The 19,656-nt window shown below is 37.2% G+C and overlaps 2 protein-coding genes and 1 long non-coding RNA gene across 3 annotated transcripts; all 3 read left to right on the top strand.

The window, feature by feature from the left end:
- Window positions 1–596: 596 nt before the first annotated feature.
- LOC125374205 lies at window positions 597–1,868 on the top strand. Its single transcript, XR_007218559.1, has 3 exons — window positions 597–659; window positions 944–1,039; window positions 1,303–1,868. It is a non-coding gene; the product is annotated as an uncharacterized LOC125374205 (long non-coding RNA).
- Window positions 1,869–9,112: 7,244 nt separating this feature from the next.
- Window positions 9,113–12,630, top strand: LOC124115265 (protein CEPU-1-like). Its single transcript, XM_048385001.1, has 4 exons — window positions 9,113–9,698; window positions 11,510–11,779; window positions 12,153–12,428; window positions 12,551–12,630. Exons 1-4 carry the CDS (start codon window positions 9,608–9,610, stop codon window positions 12,628–12,630), a joined length of 717 nt encoding a protein of 238 aa, XP_048240958.1. The 5' UTR covers window positions 9,113–9,607.
- A 646-nt stretch (window positions 12,631–13,276) lies between these two features.
- On the top strand, window positions 13,277–18,476 carry LOC124115271. The gene is made up of 8 exons (XM_048385097.1): window positions 13,277–13,523; window positions 14,264–14,563; window positions 15,163–15,282; window positions 15,776–15,840; window positions 16,405–16,465; window positions 16,743–16,820; window positions 17,430–17,525; window positions 17,669–18,476. Exons 1-7 carry the CDS (start codon window positions 13,358–13,360, stop codon window positions 17,522–17,524), a joined length of 885 nt encoding a protein of 294 aa, XP_048241054.1. The 5' UTR covers window positions 13,277–13,357; the 3' UTR covers window position 17,525; window positions 17,669–18,476.
- The last annotated feature ends 1,180 nt before the right edge of the window (window positions 18,477–19,656 follow it).

The following is a 19,656-nucleotide window of genomic DNA, read 5'->3' as shown; positions in this document are numbered from 1 at the left end:
TAACTCATACCAATACATCAATACGTATCTTTATTACTCTATGCTACCACTAGTAACATGCTCAACTGTACAACTGAATACAAGAAAAGTAATACAGCTTAATAAATTAATAATTTAATTATCCTAAACAGGTAGGACAGCAAGGTTTCGAGTACGCTGAAAAATTCCCGAATCAATCTCTTGAAGGTGTCCAAATTTACCAACCTGTTTTACAGAGATGTCAACGTGGACGAGATGCGGATGACCCATTGCCTGCTGAGCCGGACACGTATTCAAGTATAACCAGACATGTCATACCATTTTAAAACACTATTTGCCTCAGCCACAAACCAGTTAGAAAAAAGCTCGTAAACTATGTCATTCTCTGCAAAGTACAATTTGTCATTATAGACATCGATGCAAAAAATACATATTCACATTCGCAACTGTATAACAGTATACAGTGTAACTAAACAAGCATGTCAAATTATATATATTTATACGAATCCAATGCTGGTAATTTAATGCAATTTGAATAACAAGAGTTAAAGGGGCACATGTCACATGTATTTCAATCTTTGAAATAGATGTATATTCACGTGTTCAAGAAGCGGAGGCTGACAGGCAGACATATACAGAACTGAGGGAGTTTGAAACTTCCAGCGATACATCCCCGCAGGGTAAGCTAGATGTGCATATGCATAAACTCGTCATCATTATATGTTTACAATACTAGTTAATGTAGAGCGTTTCACCAATGACGAGTATGAATATACCATGGCTTTCATGTGCACTAAGTGTCTGATCCTATGATGGTCAACATGTCAAACAGTGGTGATTCGATGACGAATATCAATAATATATACTGCATAGATTTTTACTGATGGCATGAAACAATTCTGACATAATTAAATGAATACTAATATTGATATTGAAATGATACAAAATGAGGTTATCTTTGCAGGTAATATTGCATATGAAAGTCTTCAAGTAAGAACGCCACAAGTATATGAAGACATTAAAAGAGCGACACCTGTGCATGAAACAGAAAACAGCTGAGGTACTTTCTACATTACGCTACTAAATTGTGAATTAATGTACATATTATGTTCAGGATACAAGTTAATCTGTTGCAGTTTGTTAGCATTACATTGTTATCCCTTTTTCCTTTTTCCGACCCTTGCACAAAATGTGTTTGCTCAGAGTTACATCGCTCAATGATAAAATGTTTTATGGTAAACATATGAAGCTTCAGTCTCCAAAAGATGTCTGATACAGAACCATATTTTGACTTGTATCATCTGCTCCTATGTTTGTTTTCAGGTGAATCATTGGTTTTCCGTGTTTGTCACGGGTACCACCATAGAGTCAGGATGCGCTCACCTCATCGCGAACACTCGATATCATAACTATTTGATAGAGATTATTTAACACATGCTCATGCTAAGGTCGGAATCGTACGATAGACTTCTATAGTCGTTATTTATTTGGTTTTATTCGTATATATTTTGACAGTAGAGAAATAGAAGGAGCTCTTGACGTATTCAAACGGTATTGAGCATAAATCAGATAATGTATCTGTCAATTAAAGAGCGATACATTTGTTTATGTCTATAGCATAGACTATTTGTATTTACGATGTGAAAATATTGAAATTTTAATTTCCTTAAAACTAAAATATGTTTTAAATATATGTTCAATGCATAATACTTATTAAGTGGGTATCAACACCATGCAGCTATACAGTATAACAGATTGTGAGGGTATAATCAATGTTCAATTCAAAACGGTCAAAGCAATCATTTTCATTAGAAGATAACTTTAAGCATTCATTATCTTTGTCACCAGCATTCTTTTCATGTTCTAGTACCTGTGTTTGTTTTTGAGAATTATGCACCTTACATATCTTGTTATAAAAAATAGAAAAATAGAAATAATTTATTTTTTTGAAAGGAATCATAATGTTCTTTCATTCTTTATTTCTCTGTAAATAAATACTAATTCCTACACAATATTCTACTTCGTGTTGTTTATGAACTTTGTTGTTGTGGAAGTACATCCGTACTATCTTCTTGTAATTCAGCCTTTGTTTATGGTTTTACTTATCTTTACGTTTCTCAGATAGTTTGTATTTATGATTTCCCAGACAAATTAAAAGTGTTAATAGTAACAATTCGTAGCAAGAATTTATCTTGTGAATGTAGTCGTATGACACTTTGGGTATGTAACACGTATTCCATTAACTGCAGTACCCATTAATACAACCGAAACACACATCTGGCCGTCGCGTACAGTTGAACAGCGTCTCTTGTAATTGCCAAGGGTTATCTACAAGGTGAAGTTTATCAAAATAACCACGCTGTCACATATTTGACTAGTTGCAAACGAGGACTAAATAAGGTAAGTTTAAAAGTTATACATTCAGCCAACTGTGACATCGGGGGTAAAACGGTTTCCCCTTGTATATAACTCACGCACCCCTCGTGTGTTATTTCTTGTAAAAACAGAATCAAACGAACACACGGAACAACTGTTATTAGTAAAACATGGGTGAGTGGTTTTTAAGCCGCGTCAGTATGTCAGTTATATCACGGCGTGTGATCTGGATAGTGGTTGTGAAGCCGAATAATAGAGGAGGAGATGTCTTCAGATGACTTCAGATCATTACCAGAAAGTGGGTGAGAACAGTTGACATTATACCACACTCTCAAGGTCTTAATAAGATAGTGAGTGAGAACAATAAAGATACCGGCGGTTTCAGTTCATCCTAACACAATGGTAAAGAACCGTTGAGGCTAATTCTGGGACCGTTGATGTGAACAGTCGTTGAGATTCCACAAGCTTCAGTTCATGGATGTGGATGAGAACAGTGGATTCTATACTGTTGGTTCTTAAAAACAGTAGGTGATCATGAGAACAGAAGACATTATACCTCAAACTTTAGTTCTTCATAAGAGGTGAGGTGAGGTGAAATTGGTTTTAACGTCGCGTCCAAGACGTGTGTGTGTGTGTGTGTGTGTGTGTGTGTGTGTGTGTGTGTGTGTGTGTGTGTGTGTGTGTGTGTGTGTGTGTGTGTGTGTGTGTGTGACTGCTTGTACTAGTCTCACTGAGATACCATACCGCAGTTTAACATGAATATGCCACTCCGACACTGTATACCGACTCCGAGGCGACCAGTTCTTGTTTTAGCCCTTTAATGCCGAGCGCCAGACAGGGTTACAACAAGTACCATCTTTTAACGTCTTTTGGTATGACGCGGCCGGGGATCGAACCCCGAACCTTCCACTCTACGGGCAGACGCTTTACCACTAGACCACGGAGGTGGCTCTCATTGAGAGCAGTTGACGTTATACCATAAGACAGTGAGTGAGAACAGGAGAGGAAATGTCACAGGCTTTAGTTCATCATAAGACAGTACCTGAGAAAGAGATGTCACATACGTCAGTTGATCCTTTCACCGGTTTTTGGCAGATACAAATGTATGACACATTTTTATATTTAATTTAATGGCAGTCTTCGCAGTACAGTGAGTGAGCGTGTTTGGTTTAACGCCGGTTTGAACGTTATGTCAGTAATGTCACCGCGTGTCTACTTGATGTGGGAGTAAGCAGGCTTTAGATTGTTCCTTTGAAGAAACCCACAAGAACAAGTATGGTGCTGACTGATCTAGAAATATAATCACTGTTTTAAAACCCACAACACGGCTAAGGTATACCACTCTTCACAGGAAATGATGGCGCAAAAGACCACTGCGCCCAGTTACCATCAACATGAATTTATCCAAGTATATACATTTGCATAGATAATAACGGCAACAATTATGTTAATTTCAGTAAATAAAAGACGTTGTTCCTAACAAGACTCGTAGGGTTTCCGTGATCGATTGGTCAGACACAGTGGGTGAGGATCTTTCTTTGTCAGTGGTTTGCCTGGTCCATACTCGATACTTGTATGCCCTTACCTAAAGGTTTGAAATATAACATTGTCGTTTATGTAATGCACCACTCGACAGTAGTCAAGCGCACAGAGATTGAGCCGCGGCGCACATTTTATTGGCCGTATTATGAACGGCTTATAATGATGTTTAGAATTTGGTGACACTCACAATTCAACATGATTCAGTTAGAATACTTCATTGATAAAAGGCAAGGCCTAGTTTCAGTGACCTTATCCTAAAAGGAAGGATATTAATGTGTAATTCTATTATATAGGGTTCACTCACTCTCTGCAAGGTGTGCTTAAACGATGATACGTGGTTTGTAAAATTCTATACTTTCACTCTAATCTGTTTCAATATTTCAATGTTATAGTCCCCTTTGACATAATCCACATATCTAAAATCTAATCATCCACAGTGAGCAAATGCCAGATATTACGGAAATGCCTCAACCATAATAAAATACCAGTATATATTAGGAGGGTCAATTTATGACGGCGGGGATATATTACCCACTCAGCAAAAACAGTATGTACATATTAATAAATTCCACGATAGCACCTACATAAATTGTTTGCTAAGTATTTCTAAGAAGTTGATGGATGGCAAAGTAGACACAATGTACTGATGACAACTTCTTTTATGTAATACTATAGCGACGTCGTTGTTAAGAAAAACTGGAATCACTTTTGCTTAACGTTTTTAGTGTCTATACTTTCATACATTATATCATGGGAAGGTATTTGATTCCCGAAGTTATACAGTTAAAGAGACGATATAGAATATGTATTATAGATGCTTAGATTAACCAACCATGCAAGACCATTACACATATATAGCGTATAATGAATGTTTTATTATTAACATGTTTTTGAATGTTATCATATGTTTCTGTTGTCACAATCGCCTGTAGAATAGTTCACTAGTTCACTGTTTTGATAGGATTCATGTACAGTGTGTTTGTTGGTGCAGCTCTACCCTCTACTTTGAAAACTGCCGACTTTCCTCAATTCCTTATCTGTATTCATTATAATAATAGGTAAACGGGTAATTTTGAAATATGTCTTTATTCACGAATGTTTGTGTACCATTTAACGCATGTGGTGTACAATAAGGGTGTAAAGGGATAATATAAATATAGATAGCCGATAGAATGAGTTGGTTCAAATTGTTCTGTGTGCTTCTAAAAGGCTGTTTAAGGATACATTGAACCTGTAAAGAGATGTGGTTTAGGTAGTCCTAACTAATGTTCATGTTTACAAATGTTCTTACAATTATTTACGTCGCTCGAAACCCAGCTGACGTCAAATGCTCATGGCTTCGTCAGGAAAGATAGCAACACTGCAAAACTACTTTATGACATTGTGCTCAACGTTACGTGGGGGAAAATCTAATTTCAATTAAGCCTTGCAGAGCTAGGTTACCTGTAGATTAACCGCGCGATTTGGAACCGAACGCGCAGCAGTTTATCTTCCTTCTACCATGACTAAATAAAACACGAACTCTTTGGTGTTAGCAAATATATTGAGTGAAGCGGCATGGGTTAAGTCCAGGGTTTGAGTGGGTTGTCGATCTGAATTACGGAGACACCAACAGCCTTTAAACAAAATAAGGCATTCTATATGCTCAAGTAATTTGTTTACACCGTAATATTTCTCTCGAAAACATGACAGGCATTGAAAGCATACAAGAATGGTGAGATTAAATGAGGTGGGCATCCCTAAAGAAACACTTTCGTTCTACAACCCGCGTCACCATTATGACGTCATATCGCTCATTGTTCATAGAAATGACGTCACATTCGTATATAGAAAAGCACCTAATTTCAAGCTCTCTGTTGTCTCCAAAACGTAAATGAAATTCTCTGGTAGATTTATATCATGTTTTCTGCACGAAATACATTGCCACACATCCTTTGAACATTGCTGTTGTAGATATAACTATTCAAATATGCCTACTGACAATGACTGAAAAAAGTATTATTCTATGAATTTTAGCTTCCGCTGTGATGCGGCGGTCAAACCAACTGTTTCAATCAGATGGGGTTTATTGCTTCTGACTGACCAAACAGAATCTATAAATTTCCAAATTCATGATAGAATCATGATTTGTATGTCCGAAATTCCGTTAATGTGACTTATGATAGTAATATTTCAAGTGTATTTGTCTGTTTTGTGTGGCAAAGAAATATGTTCGCTGTGTCATGACGTTATTTCCTTTATGCCCAACTAGTATATGGAACCCGTCACCATCTTTTCAAAAGTAACGAGTAGAGTCATACAACAACATACAGGTTAGAGTGAGTGAGTGAGTGAGTGAGTATGGTTTTGCGCCGCTTTTAGCAATATTCCAGCAATATCACGGCGGGGGGACACCAGAAATGGGCTTCACACATTGTACCCATGTCGGGAATCGAACCCGGGTCTTCGGCGTGACGAGCGAACGCTTTAACCACTAGGCTACCCGACCGCCCCTACAGGTTAGAGGCTTAGCATAGCGCCTTAGAGCAAAAAGGTGTATTTACCATATACACGTGTCAATGACGTGTTAGGTGGCCTTATTGTCCTCATGTAACTCTTCTAACAAGGAGGTAGAAAATAATGTGTCATCACACAAAGCGGAAGCAGCTTAATGTGAATATGGTTGGTCTAAATTGATAAATACATGGTACATGAGATTACGGTTTCATGAACACAATCGCACATTTCATGATTCAGTCACTCAAAACGATCTATGCACAACACCGTGTAATATGACCATAAGGAATCAATAGAATCTGGCGTTTTGACATAAACACAATGGTGAAAATCTGCACCTGGTATTTGATATGGGAATCCTGTATCGTAAATGTGCCTTTAGTAAGCAATATATAGGTGTTTCCGTTTTTTTATCTTTGCTACATGTATATGTCCCTTCCAGTTGAGTTTGGCGGTCAAAAAGATGTTATAAGAAGTGAAGGTAAGATTAACATTATAAACTCAAACCAATTGGTACTGTAGTATATGAACATATATTTTGATAACGTATTTTGTCCCCATAATACAATTATGAATAAACATTGTCATTTGCTGCTGATAAATAAACTCAACAAATCATCAACATTGACACTATGGGTAAAATGCTATATTCAACCTGTATGTTACAAATAAGGGTTAAACCTTTTTTTGCACTGATAGGTATTTCTGATCATTTAACACATTTAGGCGCCGGGATAAGAAGTTATGGATGAACAACTTCCTTATTACAATTAAGAGCAAAGTTTCGGTTATTGTAATAAAGAAGTTGTTCATCAATAATTATTATCCTTACTTAGTACTCCAACTTCTAAATGCTTATCAAAGAAGACATTTAGGCGTCATTGGGTAAGTTAAGTTTAAATCGTTTATCGATATGCCAGCCAAACAAATGCAGTGGGGTTTATATATTGCATCCATGTGGAAATATAACAGGGGTGTAGGCGTGGTGAGCCATTACATTATCACAAGACTAAATATGTGTCCGAATGCGTCTTGTATTGATGGGGATAGGTATTGCGTCTGAGTCTATCGTAACTCCATCTCCATTAAAAGTGAAGGTTTCTGACGACCGTGGACCCTGACAAAATGGATGGCATCGTCCGTGAGGCGCTACATGACGTTTGTACGCACGACGTTAAAGTTCACCAACAGATGTTAAATAATGTTTGTGGTCAGGACTATAATGTAGTTGCCCGTTGTAATGACACAACATCGTATAACTGAAATAATGTTTAAAGCGGTAAAAACAGAAAACGTACCGAGGATGTCAAATTAATATAATATGGAGATGGATTTACAAGATGCAAGATGCGGATGCTTACAAGACAAGAATGTTTCTATTATCATCAGAAATAGAACAATATGTTTTAAACATTCTCAAAATCGTTAAAACCGTGGTCGCTAGCGCTGTGACACAAATGAATCATTTAGCCGTCGGGTAATTCAAATAGTTATACATTTATGAGCCAGCATATATAGTATAGTATAATAGTTTGATAAATAGCTTTCAAAATAACCTCTTCGCACTTAACTATGGATGTGACATAGTTGTTTTGCTATTCAGTTGTTCAGCTGTTCTTTAACAAACAAAGCAACTTCGCTACAAATAAGTATAATTTTTATGTATTTGTTCTTTCATTTGTTAGGGGCTACTCCGTGAACATGGATGGATATCTGTATATTCTACTGTTGATGATAATACCTTCAAGTTCAGGTATGTTTTCATTCTTCAGTCCTACACGCACCATGAAATGGATTACTATTTGTCATTGTTATCTGACATATCAACAGAGAATACATTACAAAAGGCTCGTATAGATACACAAATGTATGCAAAATGACATTTTTTTTAATTATGTCGGCCATCAAAAAAATAATCAAACATCGCCAGAAATGGGTCTTCTTCGAACGAAAAAGTCACGATCGTACAATGGACTCTGCTTGTAGCATATATATCTTATGATTGTGTAAGGTGTTTCATAAGACGGGTAGGTTTCTTGGCAGGATAACGCAAACGAATAACAACGGTATCCGCTGAGGTCACACGCGGATAAAGATCGAAATATGAAAGGTCATGACCATGTATATATATGTACTACTTTCAGTGTGCTACAAATATGGCGTCGCCCTTCGAAGATTGAGTCAGAATTAACAATCGGGAAACTGGAGAAACCGCTGGATAATTATCAAAACATTTGTCTAAGATACTGAAAATCAGTATCTAACTGGGACGTAACCTGGGCATTTCACAAGTTTGGGTAACTTTGGAGAAATAATTTGCGAAACAATATAGCGAAGACACCAGCCTAGCTGGATCACTTTCTATATCTGTCTGTGCTTGTAGACCTATGCGGCTTGTTTTTTTTTCCCCTATTTAAAACAGTCTTTGTTTCCAAATTGTTTCCTTGTTTCATTTTGTCGCCCCGCGTATATCCGACGCTGCACTTTGTAGCGTTATGATAGGACAGGCAGGCTCTAATCAAACGTGACGTCTAAAAGACAAGGGTCATAGTAGCTTCCCTTTAAGTAAGGGCAGATACTTTAGCGGGCGGACCGATGGATTACCGCTGAATGCAAGTTCAAACAATATGAGTGAGCAATTGTTGTTTTGCCTATACGCAGTTACGCCACTGTGTAAGAAACAGGTTTCTGTTGGAACTTTATTGACTGTTGTCACTGTCCGACTGACAATTTACTGCCCTTCTGACGTAATGTATATTAACGTGCTCATTCCAGGAAAACTTGTTAAGGTATTGCTTGTGAGAGATGAGAACAGGGTTTTCGACGACAGAACTTAAGAATGACATTATATAGCAAAACGGTTATCCCGCCTGAGTGTTTTTGGTCGTTAAATATCGTGCAATAGGAATAGACACTGTGTGTTTAGCTCACCAAGGCTCGCTAAATTCAATGTTTATTCCTCAGACAGGATATTTATGTTATTATATTTAAGATATGTTTTGTTTGAGGAATTTCACTGTCTGGCTCATCATCGTACGCCGTGTTGGGTCAGAGCTTCCGGTTTAACTGCACTGTACCAGGGCCATCTACAGGACAACTCCTACTCTTCAAGAGAGATAATACAGACGTTTGTACAGTCTCACTCAACCCGTGTCAACAGTTCTCATCCCCTCCAGGTTACACCTGTTCTTGTGGACAGAGCGGCGTGTACAACATGGACATAACCAGCGTCAGTAAGAGAGATGAAGGGAGATGGGAATGTGAACTTTCACAATCCAGCAACATCATCACACTGCCTGTTTACTGTAAGTACGAATATTTATGTTTTATGAACCGGCAAGGATCTGCGTCTGTGTGAATTATAATATTATGACGTGATTGTTGTTTTTTTGGTACGTGTTAATCACACTGCCTGTTTACTGTAAGTCTGCATTATTAACGTTAATGCATCTGACACTATTCATGTAAGTTCCATTTCCGCCTGTTGTATTCAGCAACATGCTATTATTAATGTAGTCAAGTATGTTAACATCATATGAACAAATTTAATGTTGTATTTGATCATGTCAGCACTGAACATTTCAGTAATTGATTGGGTATTAACATAACGCCAGCTGTCTTCTATGTCCATATTGCCTGTTATAGCGGTTGTATATGTCCAACATGTGTCATTACGCCAGTACCACTTTTAATTGACTCTTTCCAGTCTTTGACAAACTGTTCAAAGATTGATCATTTGACTTCCGATACAGCATAGTGTATGTTACAACCCATAGGATTCAATTTGTCTTAATCATTGATAATGACAACCTTCACATCAACAATATGTAGAATCAGTGAGTGTTAAAGAAAAATACTGCGGCGTAAAAATATAAAACACAAACAAACAAACATACCTTTATTAAATTATACTAGTATTGTCAGAACCGAATAGTTTCAAAACTGAGATTGTATATTCGACTGATGTAAACTTTTATTACTTGAACTGTGAAATTGATACAAATATCTTTAGCACAAATACGCGAATGCGTCCAGGTTATCTAGGAATATATTTTAATTGTTCATAAAAAAGTAAGCACTTTAAAACATATTTACTTACATTCAACTAGCAACATGTCTGTCGTAACATTTTCGCTTGAAATGGTCTATTGCTGTGTAACAGTATAGTGGATATTGTTCATAAGGTGCACAAACACACGCTTCGGGGTCCATGTCTTATGTGCGATGCCATTTGTATTAGGAGATCAAAGATCTAAGATCAAAAGACACCCTGAAATACATAATTACAAAATTCATAATAGATACAACATTACCATATATATATTACATATCAATCACCCATTAAAACACTTGATGGACTGTGCGCTCAACGTTTATACTGGAGCATATACAGTAATAAACATGCCACACAATACTATCATCAAAGGCAGATAAGTCATGTACTTTTATATGGGTTGTATACTATATGAACAAAATATGTGCATGACGCTTACACAGTCTGTGTTAACATTTACATTAATTTAAGAAATAGTTAATGATATCTAATATTATTATTAAATGTGATAATAACATTTAGATTACACCTTAAGTCACAGGTAAATATAAACAATGCAATGCATGCCCTGTAGGTGACCCAAGGGTGGTGACTTCCCACTGCCAACACCATACTGACCGATCTGAATAAATAATACATAGACTAAAACACTATTTAACACTTCACATATTGAACACAGTAATATGCACATTTTATTCACAAAGGTTCGCATGTATCACATCTGAATCTGTACCGTACAACGCTAGAAGTTTAAACTTATTGAAGTGAAACAACACTTACACACATATCTCATTGAAGTGACAGACACTATTTTAGTGATAAAGTATGGTTGTTCAGCTTATCTTATGCAGATTTAAATAATTAGATATAACCAGTTTTTATATTGGATTACATACATTTAGTTTAGTAAACATAACACTTTTTAACAAAAGGTGTTAAATTGGCCAATCATCATATTCAGCTTCATCATACAAACATTTGGCCATGGGCATCATATTTTCTGTGACTGTGACAGAGAATATTACTGTGCCTGTTTCTGCAAGATGTTCTGTCATGTTTCAGATGGACCATCCAACAACGTGACTGTTGACACGACCTCCCCCCTGACTGTGACAGAGGATGTGACTGTGTCTCTCACTGCCAGATGCTCTGCTGATTGCAACCCTGCCTGCGGCTACACCTGGATTAAGGGGTCACAACAGCTGTCTGAAAGCAGATATCTTCCTGTCGGAAGCTTCAGAAGGGGTCAGGGGGGCGAGTACAGATGCACAGCCAGGAACACAGCAACTGGGGCTACAGCTGACAGTCAGATTCTCACCGTGATTGTACAATGTAAGTTTTAGACGTTTACTTTGTACAGAGAGAGGTCAGAATTGATACTGCATATGTACAGCAAGGAACATATTCTGGAGGTGACAGTACTGGACGTGTATTATGTACGGTACCGAGAGAGGTGATAAGGGAGACTACAGATGTTCAGTCAGGAACAGAGATACTGGAGATACAGATGATTGTCAGACACTCACAGTGAATGTACAGTTTTATGTTTTAGGTATGTATCATGTGCAGTACAGAGACAGGACAGGAGGGAGACTACAGATGTACAGCTAGAAATAATCTGTTATTGTGTTAAGACCCTCGTAGTGTTAGACGTTAGGCCGGGGTGGCCCTGTATGGTCATTGATGTTGCTGTTTACTTTAATAGGGCCTCCAGCAATGCCGACACACAACTGTCCATCTTGGATAGCCCTTGGTCAGACAGGCAGCTGTACATGTCAGACTTCAGACAGAGGTAGCCCTGCAGGAACAGTCCAGTGGATCAGTCCGGGTGGTCAAATGATCTCCTCTTCAGTGTCTTCATCTGTACAGCTAAACTTGACTTCAATTCCGAGATCTGACAATGGGATGAACTACATCTGTAGAGCACGCAACTCTCTGCCCAACACGAAAAGAGAAGCAACTTACGTTGTCAGAATTGCATGTACGTACTATTGTAGAACTACTCTGTATGTTTTACTATATATTATGTCAGTTTTACTATTTTGCTCAATATCCTTATTTCATATTAGATTTAATCAGTAACCATTTTAGTGTCTTCATCAGTGGCGCTTCATCTAGACTCTATCGCAAAATATGAAAACAAGAGGACCTACATCTGGGGACATGCTAACATCTCGAGGTGATTCAATGTACAGTGTTAACTTGCATATATAGAGCTTACAAACGGAATTAAGAAAAGGTTAGATAAAGGTGAAATGGGATTTACGATTATTACACTCATCGATCATATAGCAATGTGCATATACGCGCGTTTGTTGCTGCCTGTACTATTCCCGTCAGTCACACAAAGCTGTTGGCATACCAAACTGCAGATGAACATGGATTCCCCATGTAGACACATCATGCTGACTGTGAGCCGACTGTTCCTGTTTTGTCCCCTTATTTTCGAGCTCGGGGAAGATGGTTTATCCACGAGATGACAAAGCCGAAGGGAAGAATGCTCATTAGTATATTGCTAATCGACGAATTACAAACTCGTGAAATGAAAAATATATGTGTATGATCTGAATTTAAATATCAGTGATGTTAAATAGCTGACATTGGAGTTTAAAACACAATGTACTATTGAATAAGTTTGCTGTTTTTGCTCATCATTAAGAATAACATTGACTGATAAAAATACAATGAATAAAACAAAACGTATGCAAACCTTGACTTTATAAATTGTTTTAGAACAGGATCACTCTTTTCATGGGGTAGTTTAATGTTTAATGTTTAATATTGCACATCGTTCTTCATGTTTGTATTACAGATTTGGACAGACTGCAATTGAAGTTTGACAAGGTAGAAACCCAGGGGAATACCTCAGTTACCGTGACCTGCACTGTTGAAAGCAATCCCATTGCTAAGATGACAGTAGAGAACATTGACAGTGAGGCACAACCAGCTTTTGGAGTTTCAAATACCCTCACCTTCACAACAAAGACGCCTTGCCTACGAAACATGTTTCGTTGCACAGCTGAGAACTATCAAACAGGCATGCAGCTCTCCACTGTGGGACGGTTAAATATTGCGTGTAAGCAGCATTTCGAGTGTCTTAGAGCTGTGAATGCATTATGCTTTCTTTGGCATATGATCCGGTCTTAAAAGTTTGTAATTGCCGCACTCAGCAATATTCCTGCTGCATTACAGTGACCGGAAGAGTAGTGACGCATGGCGATATTCAAACATCTAAGTCACAGCTACAGTTTGTTACTGTTTCTTGTTAACGACGATACAAGTATTGTATATACTTTGATAAAGGTATAGTTCTCATCTCAAATTATACAGCGTCTAATTGGATAAAAATCGAAAACAATTGGAAAAGTTTCTTCCTTACTGAGGTGTTATATTTGAGTCTGTTCAACATGCATGATTCTGTTTGTTCCTTTTTAAGTAATGATTTTTAGAAAGGGGTGCGTACATAACTCACATTGATGGATGAACCAACAATGACTATATTGAACTGTGTGCATAATTATATGCATCCCAACTGAACTGTCAGGTTAATGTACCTCAGAGCATACAGAGATAGCCGTAAATTGATACCCTACCGGACGCTGGAGTGGATGAACTGCAAGTTTATGTTTTAAAATATTTCGTTGCAGCTTCCATACATGATACGTGAAAGTGTGATTCAGCATTTTATATATAGAATAATACATACGGTACTATCTGGCTTTCAAATGAATTGTCAAGGTTACGTGTCTGAACAATAAGATATATGTAATCCGACCAGTTGATTATCATCTTATCTCTTAGCATAATTTTATTCAGGTTCCCCACGTCCTGACTCTAGAAAGCAATCAACCAACATGGTAATGGGAAAACTCAAGACTACTGCTTTACTGACAGCAGATGTCATAGCCAACCCAGTACCTAACTTCACCTGGTATCATTATCAAGGGATGACCCCGGGACCGGTTGTTGTTGGAACAGACAATGTTGTCCTCACTAACGGTCTTCAGTCTGTTTTGAAAGTGCACATCAAACGTGACGAGGATTACGGAATTTATCGTGTTGTCGTTCAGAACAGTGTGGGGACCACTTCTCTTTTCTTCAGTTTAACAAAAGATGGTGAGCTCGATGTTGAGATGTTCACAACTTACCCAATAATGTTACGTCTAAAATTTAAACATTATCATTTACAAACATAGCGGGGGAAAGCAATCTCTAAATGGTCAAGTTTATCGTTTCTTCTAAATTTTCTCACCTCAAGCTCTTAATTGACTGGCAGGCGAATAAATGTTTCTTAAAAACCGATGAATTAAAAAAAAACAGGGTGCCAAAAATACTTTTTTAAATATTATATCTTGGGAACCTAGGTTTGGTGCTGTGAAAATATTGTGAAGCTTATATATGCAACGAATACATGAATGGATCTTTCAGAATCGGAAATTTAATTTTTTGACCAGTCACGTTTTCCCACCAAATGTATTTCAGTTCATGTCACTCAAAATCCAAAGGCATAGCAATGTGTGGAATCTTGGGGCATTGGGTACATGCTCCAAAATATTAATGTTTTTTACTCACAGTTCACAACTAAGAAGTGTACTTTATGTGTGATGCATTTTGTGTTTTATACAACTGTCAAATGAATGTACTGGGATTTCATCCTCTCGAGTGAATGTAGAACTTGTTCCAAAATCCCAAATTGTGTACACTGGTCGTTTCAGTGCTGACACCGGAGGCCCCATCATGGAACATCCTCCCTGTAGCTGCCGGTGAGGGAGTTGTCATTGTGATCCTGATTGTGGCAATCGTCGTCATAGTATACAGACGAAGTCTCTTTAAAGGTGCACATATCGGTATAAATGCATGTATTGTGTTTTACCAGGCCCCCAGTGTTTTAGTTTCATGGATACATACTTACAAGGTTTCTCTGACATAAATAGTTCGGCATGTATGGCAAGCATATGTAAGATTGCAACCGATGTTCATTTGTTTGAATACGAGTTTCAGGCAATCACGTTTATGGGGGGAAGAGGGAGGGGGTGGTGGGTGTGTGGTTGTTCAGAATGTAACATTCCTTTGAAACAGACACACTATAGGATGACATAACGAGAATTATTTGTGTTCTGTGAAGGCTCGCTCTCATGTTTTCCACACGGAATTGAGATCACATTAATCGGAGAAATTAAACTAATTCTCTAGTTGACAGGGGTAAAAATAAAAATGAGAATCATAGAGTATCTACAGAGTATGAGGGATTTTCAACACTAACTTGGCAGGAGTACTTCGTCACAGCTTGGACAATGCGTCATTTAAACCATATACATATTGTTTCAGTTGGTTTAAAGAAAGGTGGTGTTGATTCCAGCGGTGAAACAATAACGGGTCAACAACAAGATGACGTAAGTAAAGGCTCTTGTGTTGCTTGGATCTTATACAAATACATGCATATACAAATACATCGATTTTAATCTTTTATTAATTATTTACTTATATATATAACCCCCGCTAAAAGAATCGTGAACCATACAGAGAAGTATGTACGTTAAGAAGAGATGTTTCCAAAGTGTGCTATTTAATGACAAAGCTAACAATCGACCAAGTGTTACCATAGGTGTTTTTATTTTTATAATTATATGCTGCATGTGATTTCCAAACTTAACACACTAATCCTGCACGAGACAAATGGTGTATCTCGAGTCATGGATCTATGGCATCACATGTGATGCGCTTATGAGCGTCGGTTCAGACCATTTAACATTTTGTTCGTTTGTGCATGGAATCAATAAAATATCTCTTGAAAATGAGTATTTCTTCATATATTAACCAATATGAATATATTAGACTTTCGTTTGACGGGGAGTACATATACTAAGAAGGTAGGGTATGAAGGTATTGTGAATATAGAAAATGTCCCGGATCATTCTGTTGAAAATGTCCAAAAATTACCAAAATATGTTTTACAGAGTTGTCAACGTGGACGGGAAGTGGATGGCACCTTGCCTGCTGAGACAAATACGTATTCAAGTTCGTAATAATCACAGTTATCAAGGCCCTACAGAACATGATTTGTCTTTGCAAGAAACCAGTTAGAAAAATAACAAACATACTTATGCCGTGAAACGACACCTTTGTCTACAGAGTAAAACGTTATTGATATCTATTCAAGGCAAGCATATTCACATTGGCGCCAAATAGTAAAACCCAGATCATGAATAACACGATGAGTTACGACGGTACATGTTATTCGATGATACCTTTATTTAATATTTCCTCACAATCTTTGCTCTATATGTTTATTAAGGTGTTGAGACGGAGGCTGACAAACAGACATATACAGAACTAAGGGAATTTGAAACAGTCGGAGATTCACCCACTCAGGGTAAGCTGAAGGCAGACATACATACTTGTCTCCATTGTAAGTTTACTATATCTTTTGAATGTTGGATTTTGACAAAACTGCCCTTAGGATACGAGTACGAATGCACCCATTGCTTTAATTTAATGTGCACAATGTTTCTGAGAAGTGTCCAACGGATATTTATGTAAAAGATATCCTAAGAGCGTTATCATGTCGAGTATGGTTTAGGTATTAGGGGAGCGAGTGAGGGTCATATTGATATGCATCATGCGTTCGTTTGACGACTATCAACGCTATAAAGAGCATAGCTACTTTACTGATGGTATTACGCATGGAAGTTGACCAGTGGTGACTGTGCCATTCGTACAGGTCCTTTTGCGTCGGCTGCACGTGCTAACACGTGTGAACGTGCTAACATATAGCCTTATATCCCGTACCATTCCACCCCAGAGGAAAAGTAGTCTTTTCCAAATGTCCCGCAGACACAGTAGCAGTACTTGCTGTAAGGATTTCGGGAACCACAGAGATGCATTGCCTCGTGTTGTCTTTTTTGTTATGAGAGGATCACTGATGAACATTATATTGTTATCTAAAATGATATCATTGAAATAACGAACGTTATCGTTGTAGGTTATTCTTCTTATGAGAGTCTTCACGAGAGAACACCACAAGTATATGAAGACATTAAAAGATCGACTCTTGTTAATGGAAAAGAAACAAACTGAGGTAAATATCTTTCCACATGATGCTATTGAAGTGTAAATTAGAGTAAATAGGATTTTTAAGCTCGGTCTATATGTGTGAATATTACACTGATTATCCTTTTTTACCTGTGTCATAAATACCAGTCATGTAGTATCTTCTTTCAGGTAATCAAGGAAGATATGAAAACGCAAGGCGAGAGTCGACTGACTGCAAAAGGACATTGACGTCCAAGTGAACTTCAAATGTCTGTTTAAAATGCCATGGCTTTGAATTGCTCTTCCGCTTATTCAATGACGACTTCTAACTGTATATGCCTTCATATGTATCGTGAATTGTCTTGTACTGGCTTCAACCTAAAACAATTACACTGCTATACTGTCCCGATGAGGATTACTTAAACAGAGACAGAAGGAAGGACAGAAGAACGGAGGGAAATAAGTAATTACTTAGGCATGTTTATGTTTGAACATTGCTCCAGAAGGCATGAGGGATGACTTCAACTGTCAACTATCCCCTTTTGTCAAGCAATATTCAAGTAGCTTCCGCTTTTGATATCTACATTTCACAATCTGCAAAAGTTGATTGATCGTTACAGGCCTCAGCGAAAGCTTTCCGATGCATTGGTGCTTGTCTTGCCTTTGAAGCGTTTGTGACGGGTACCACCCAGTGGGGTAGAATACGCTAACTAAATGCAAACACCTGTTATCAACACTTTTTTATATTGATTTATTTACACCTGCTTATGATGTGTTTAGGATTCTTACAATGAACTCTCACTTCAGCAAAATGTCTTTTTCATTGGTTTTGTGTCGTATTTACAAATGACAGAAGAGAAATAATATTAGAAAGACCTTTTGAGTGTCAAATGAACTGGTTTTGGAATAACCCAGTGTTTTTTTCGTTTCGAAAGGAATTTGACCACAAACGACATTTCCATCAGTTGTTGAAAGAGTGACACAATTGTTTGTTTCCTTGCCAAACCCTTTTTGTATATACGTTGTGTAGATATTCCAATAGTAAGGTGTTGTGTGTGGCAACGTTCAGTAAACCAATCTACAATAATGCACATAATGTTTACATAGATAACTAAAAAATATATTAAGTTAGTGATTTATATACCGCTTTAAATTAATGTATTGATAAAACAATATAACAAATTACAGATTTATTGATCGAATAAGTTCGTATCAATTCACGTGGAAAAGTATTATATATTCAATTAAAAAATGTTGGTGATTAATTATGTTCAATTCATAAAACACACACACACGTACACAAACACGTACACACACACACACACACAAAAAAAAAAACCCAACACAAAACAACATAGTGAAGCTTTATCAAAAGATCATTGCAAGCTTTAAGTATTTTGTCACACGCCATATTTGCTTGTTTTCTTGTATCAGTGTATGCTTTTGAGAGTCATGCCCTATAGATATCTTTTTTACAAAATAGCAAGTTGTGTCATTAATGTGTGTATGTATTTATACATGTACATACGTTCATAATGGTTGATCATTTCATAGATTTTCGTGAATAAATAATTTGTCTCACATCATGCTCTACTTAGTGTTATGTTTTGGCCACCTGTTAATGAAATGTGTACATACATGATATTGTGAAACTACATCCGTACTAAACTGAAAACTGAAATGAAATTAATGTTGAATTTTATAACGTCCATGGTTGTACTTATTTTACGTTTCATATTTAGTTGAATTTAGGATTTACCAGGGAGACCAAAGGTACGAATAGTTATACAGTGTGTATCAGGAAATTCTGATAGTAGCAATGGGTCAATGTCAATGTAACATAAATATACTACTTGACAAAGTGGATTGCACGCTGTTCGAGTTGAAATCGCGATCATGAAATGCACAGAAAATACATTGCATACATTGAGCGCATTGTGCGCATTTAGAGCATTGTACGCATATCATATAAATGGGAATAAACAACAATTTTAATGTTATGTAATGATCGTCAATCAGTATTTCTAACTTGTGATTCATTTTGACTGACTGAACTTTTTTGCGACCCTTTTGACTCTATTTTGACCATGGCCGTTTACTAGTTCCTGTATTAGAAACAACCCCTTTCTGGAAAAGGGACATCCACAGATCGACGTTATTCATAGATTTGGGAACGT

Source organism: Haliotis rufescens, unplaced genomic scaffold (assembly GCF_023055435.1).
Source record: "Haliotis rufescens isolate VD_foot unplaced genomic scaffold, xgHalRufe1.0.p SCAF_53, whole genome shotgun sequence".
NCBI lineage: Eukaryota > Metazoa > Mollusca > Gastropoda > Lepetellida > Haliotidae > Haliotis > Haliotis rufescens.
The sequence above is the reverse complement of the archived record's forward strand: the minus strand, read 5'-3'. Positions and strand labels throughout refer to the sequence as shown.

Bases quoted from the DNA above. Each gene is read 5' to 3' on its own strand.
- LOC124115265 (XM_048385001.1), top strand. From the start codon at position 9,608: ATGGACATAACCAGCGTCAGTAAGAGAGATGAAGGGAGATGGGAATGT. The intron at 9,699-11,509 runs GTAAGTACGAAT...GTCATGTTTCAG, and splicing joins CATCACACTGCCTGTTTACT to ATGGACCATCCAACAACGTG. The intron at 12,429-12,550 runs GTACGTACTATT...TGTCTTCATCAG, and splicing joins TTACGTTGTCAGAATTGCAT to TGGCGCTTCATCTAGACTCT.
- LOC124115271 (XM_048385097.1), top strand. From the start codon at position 13,358: ATGACAGTAGAGAACATTGACAGTGAGGCACAACCAGCTTTTGGAGTT. The intron at 14,564-15,162 runs GTGAGCTCGATG...TGGTCGTTTCAG, and splicing joins CTTCAGTTTAACAAAAGATG to TGCTGACACCGGAGGCCCCA. The intron at 15,841-16,404 runs GTAAGTAAAGGC...TATGTTTTACAG, and splicing joins CGGGTCAACAACAAGATGAC to AGTTGTCAACGTGGACGGGA.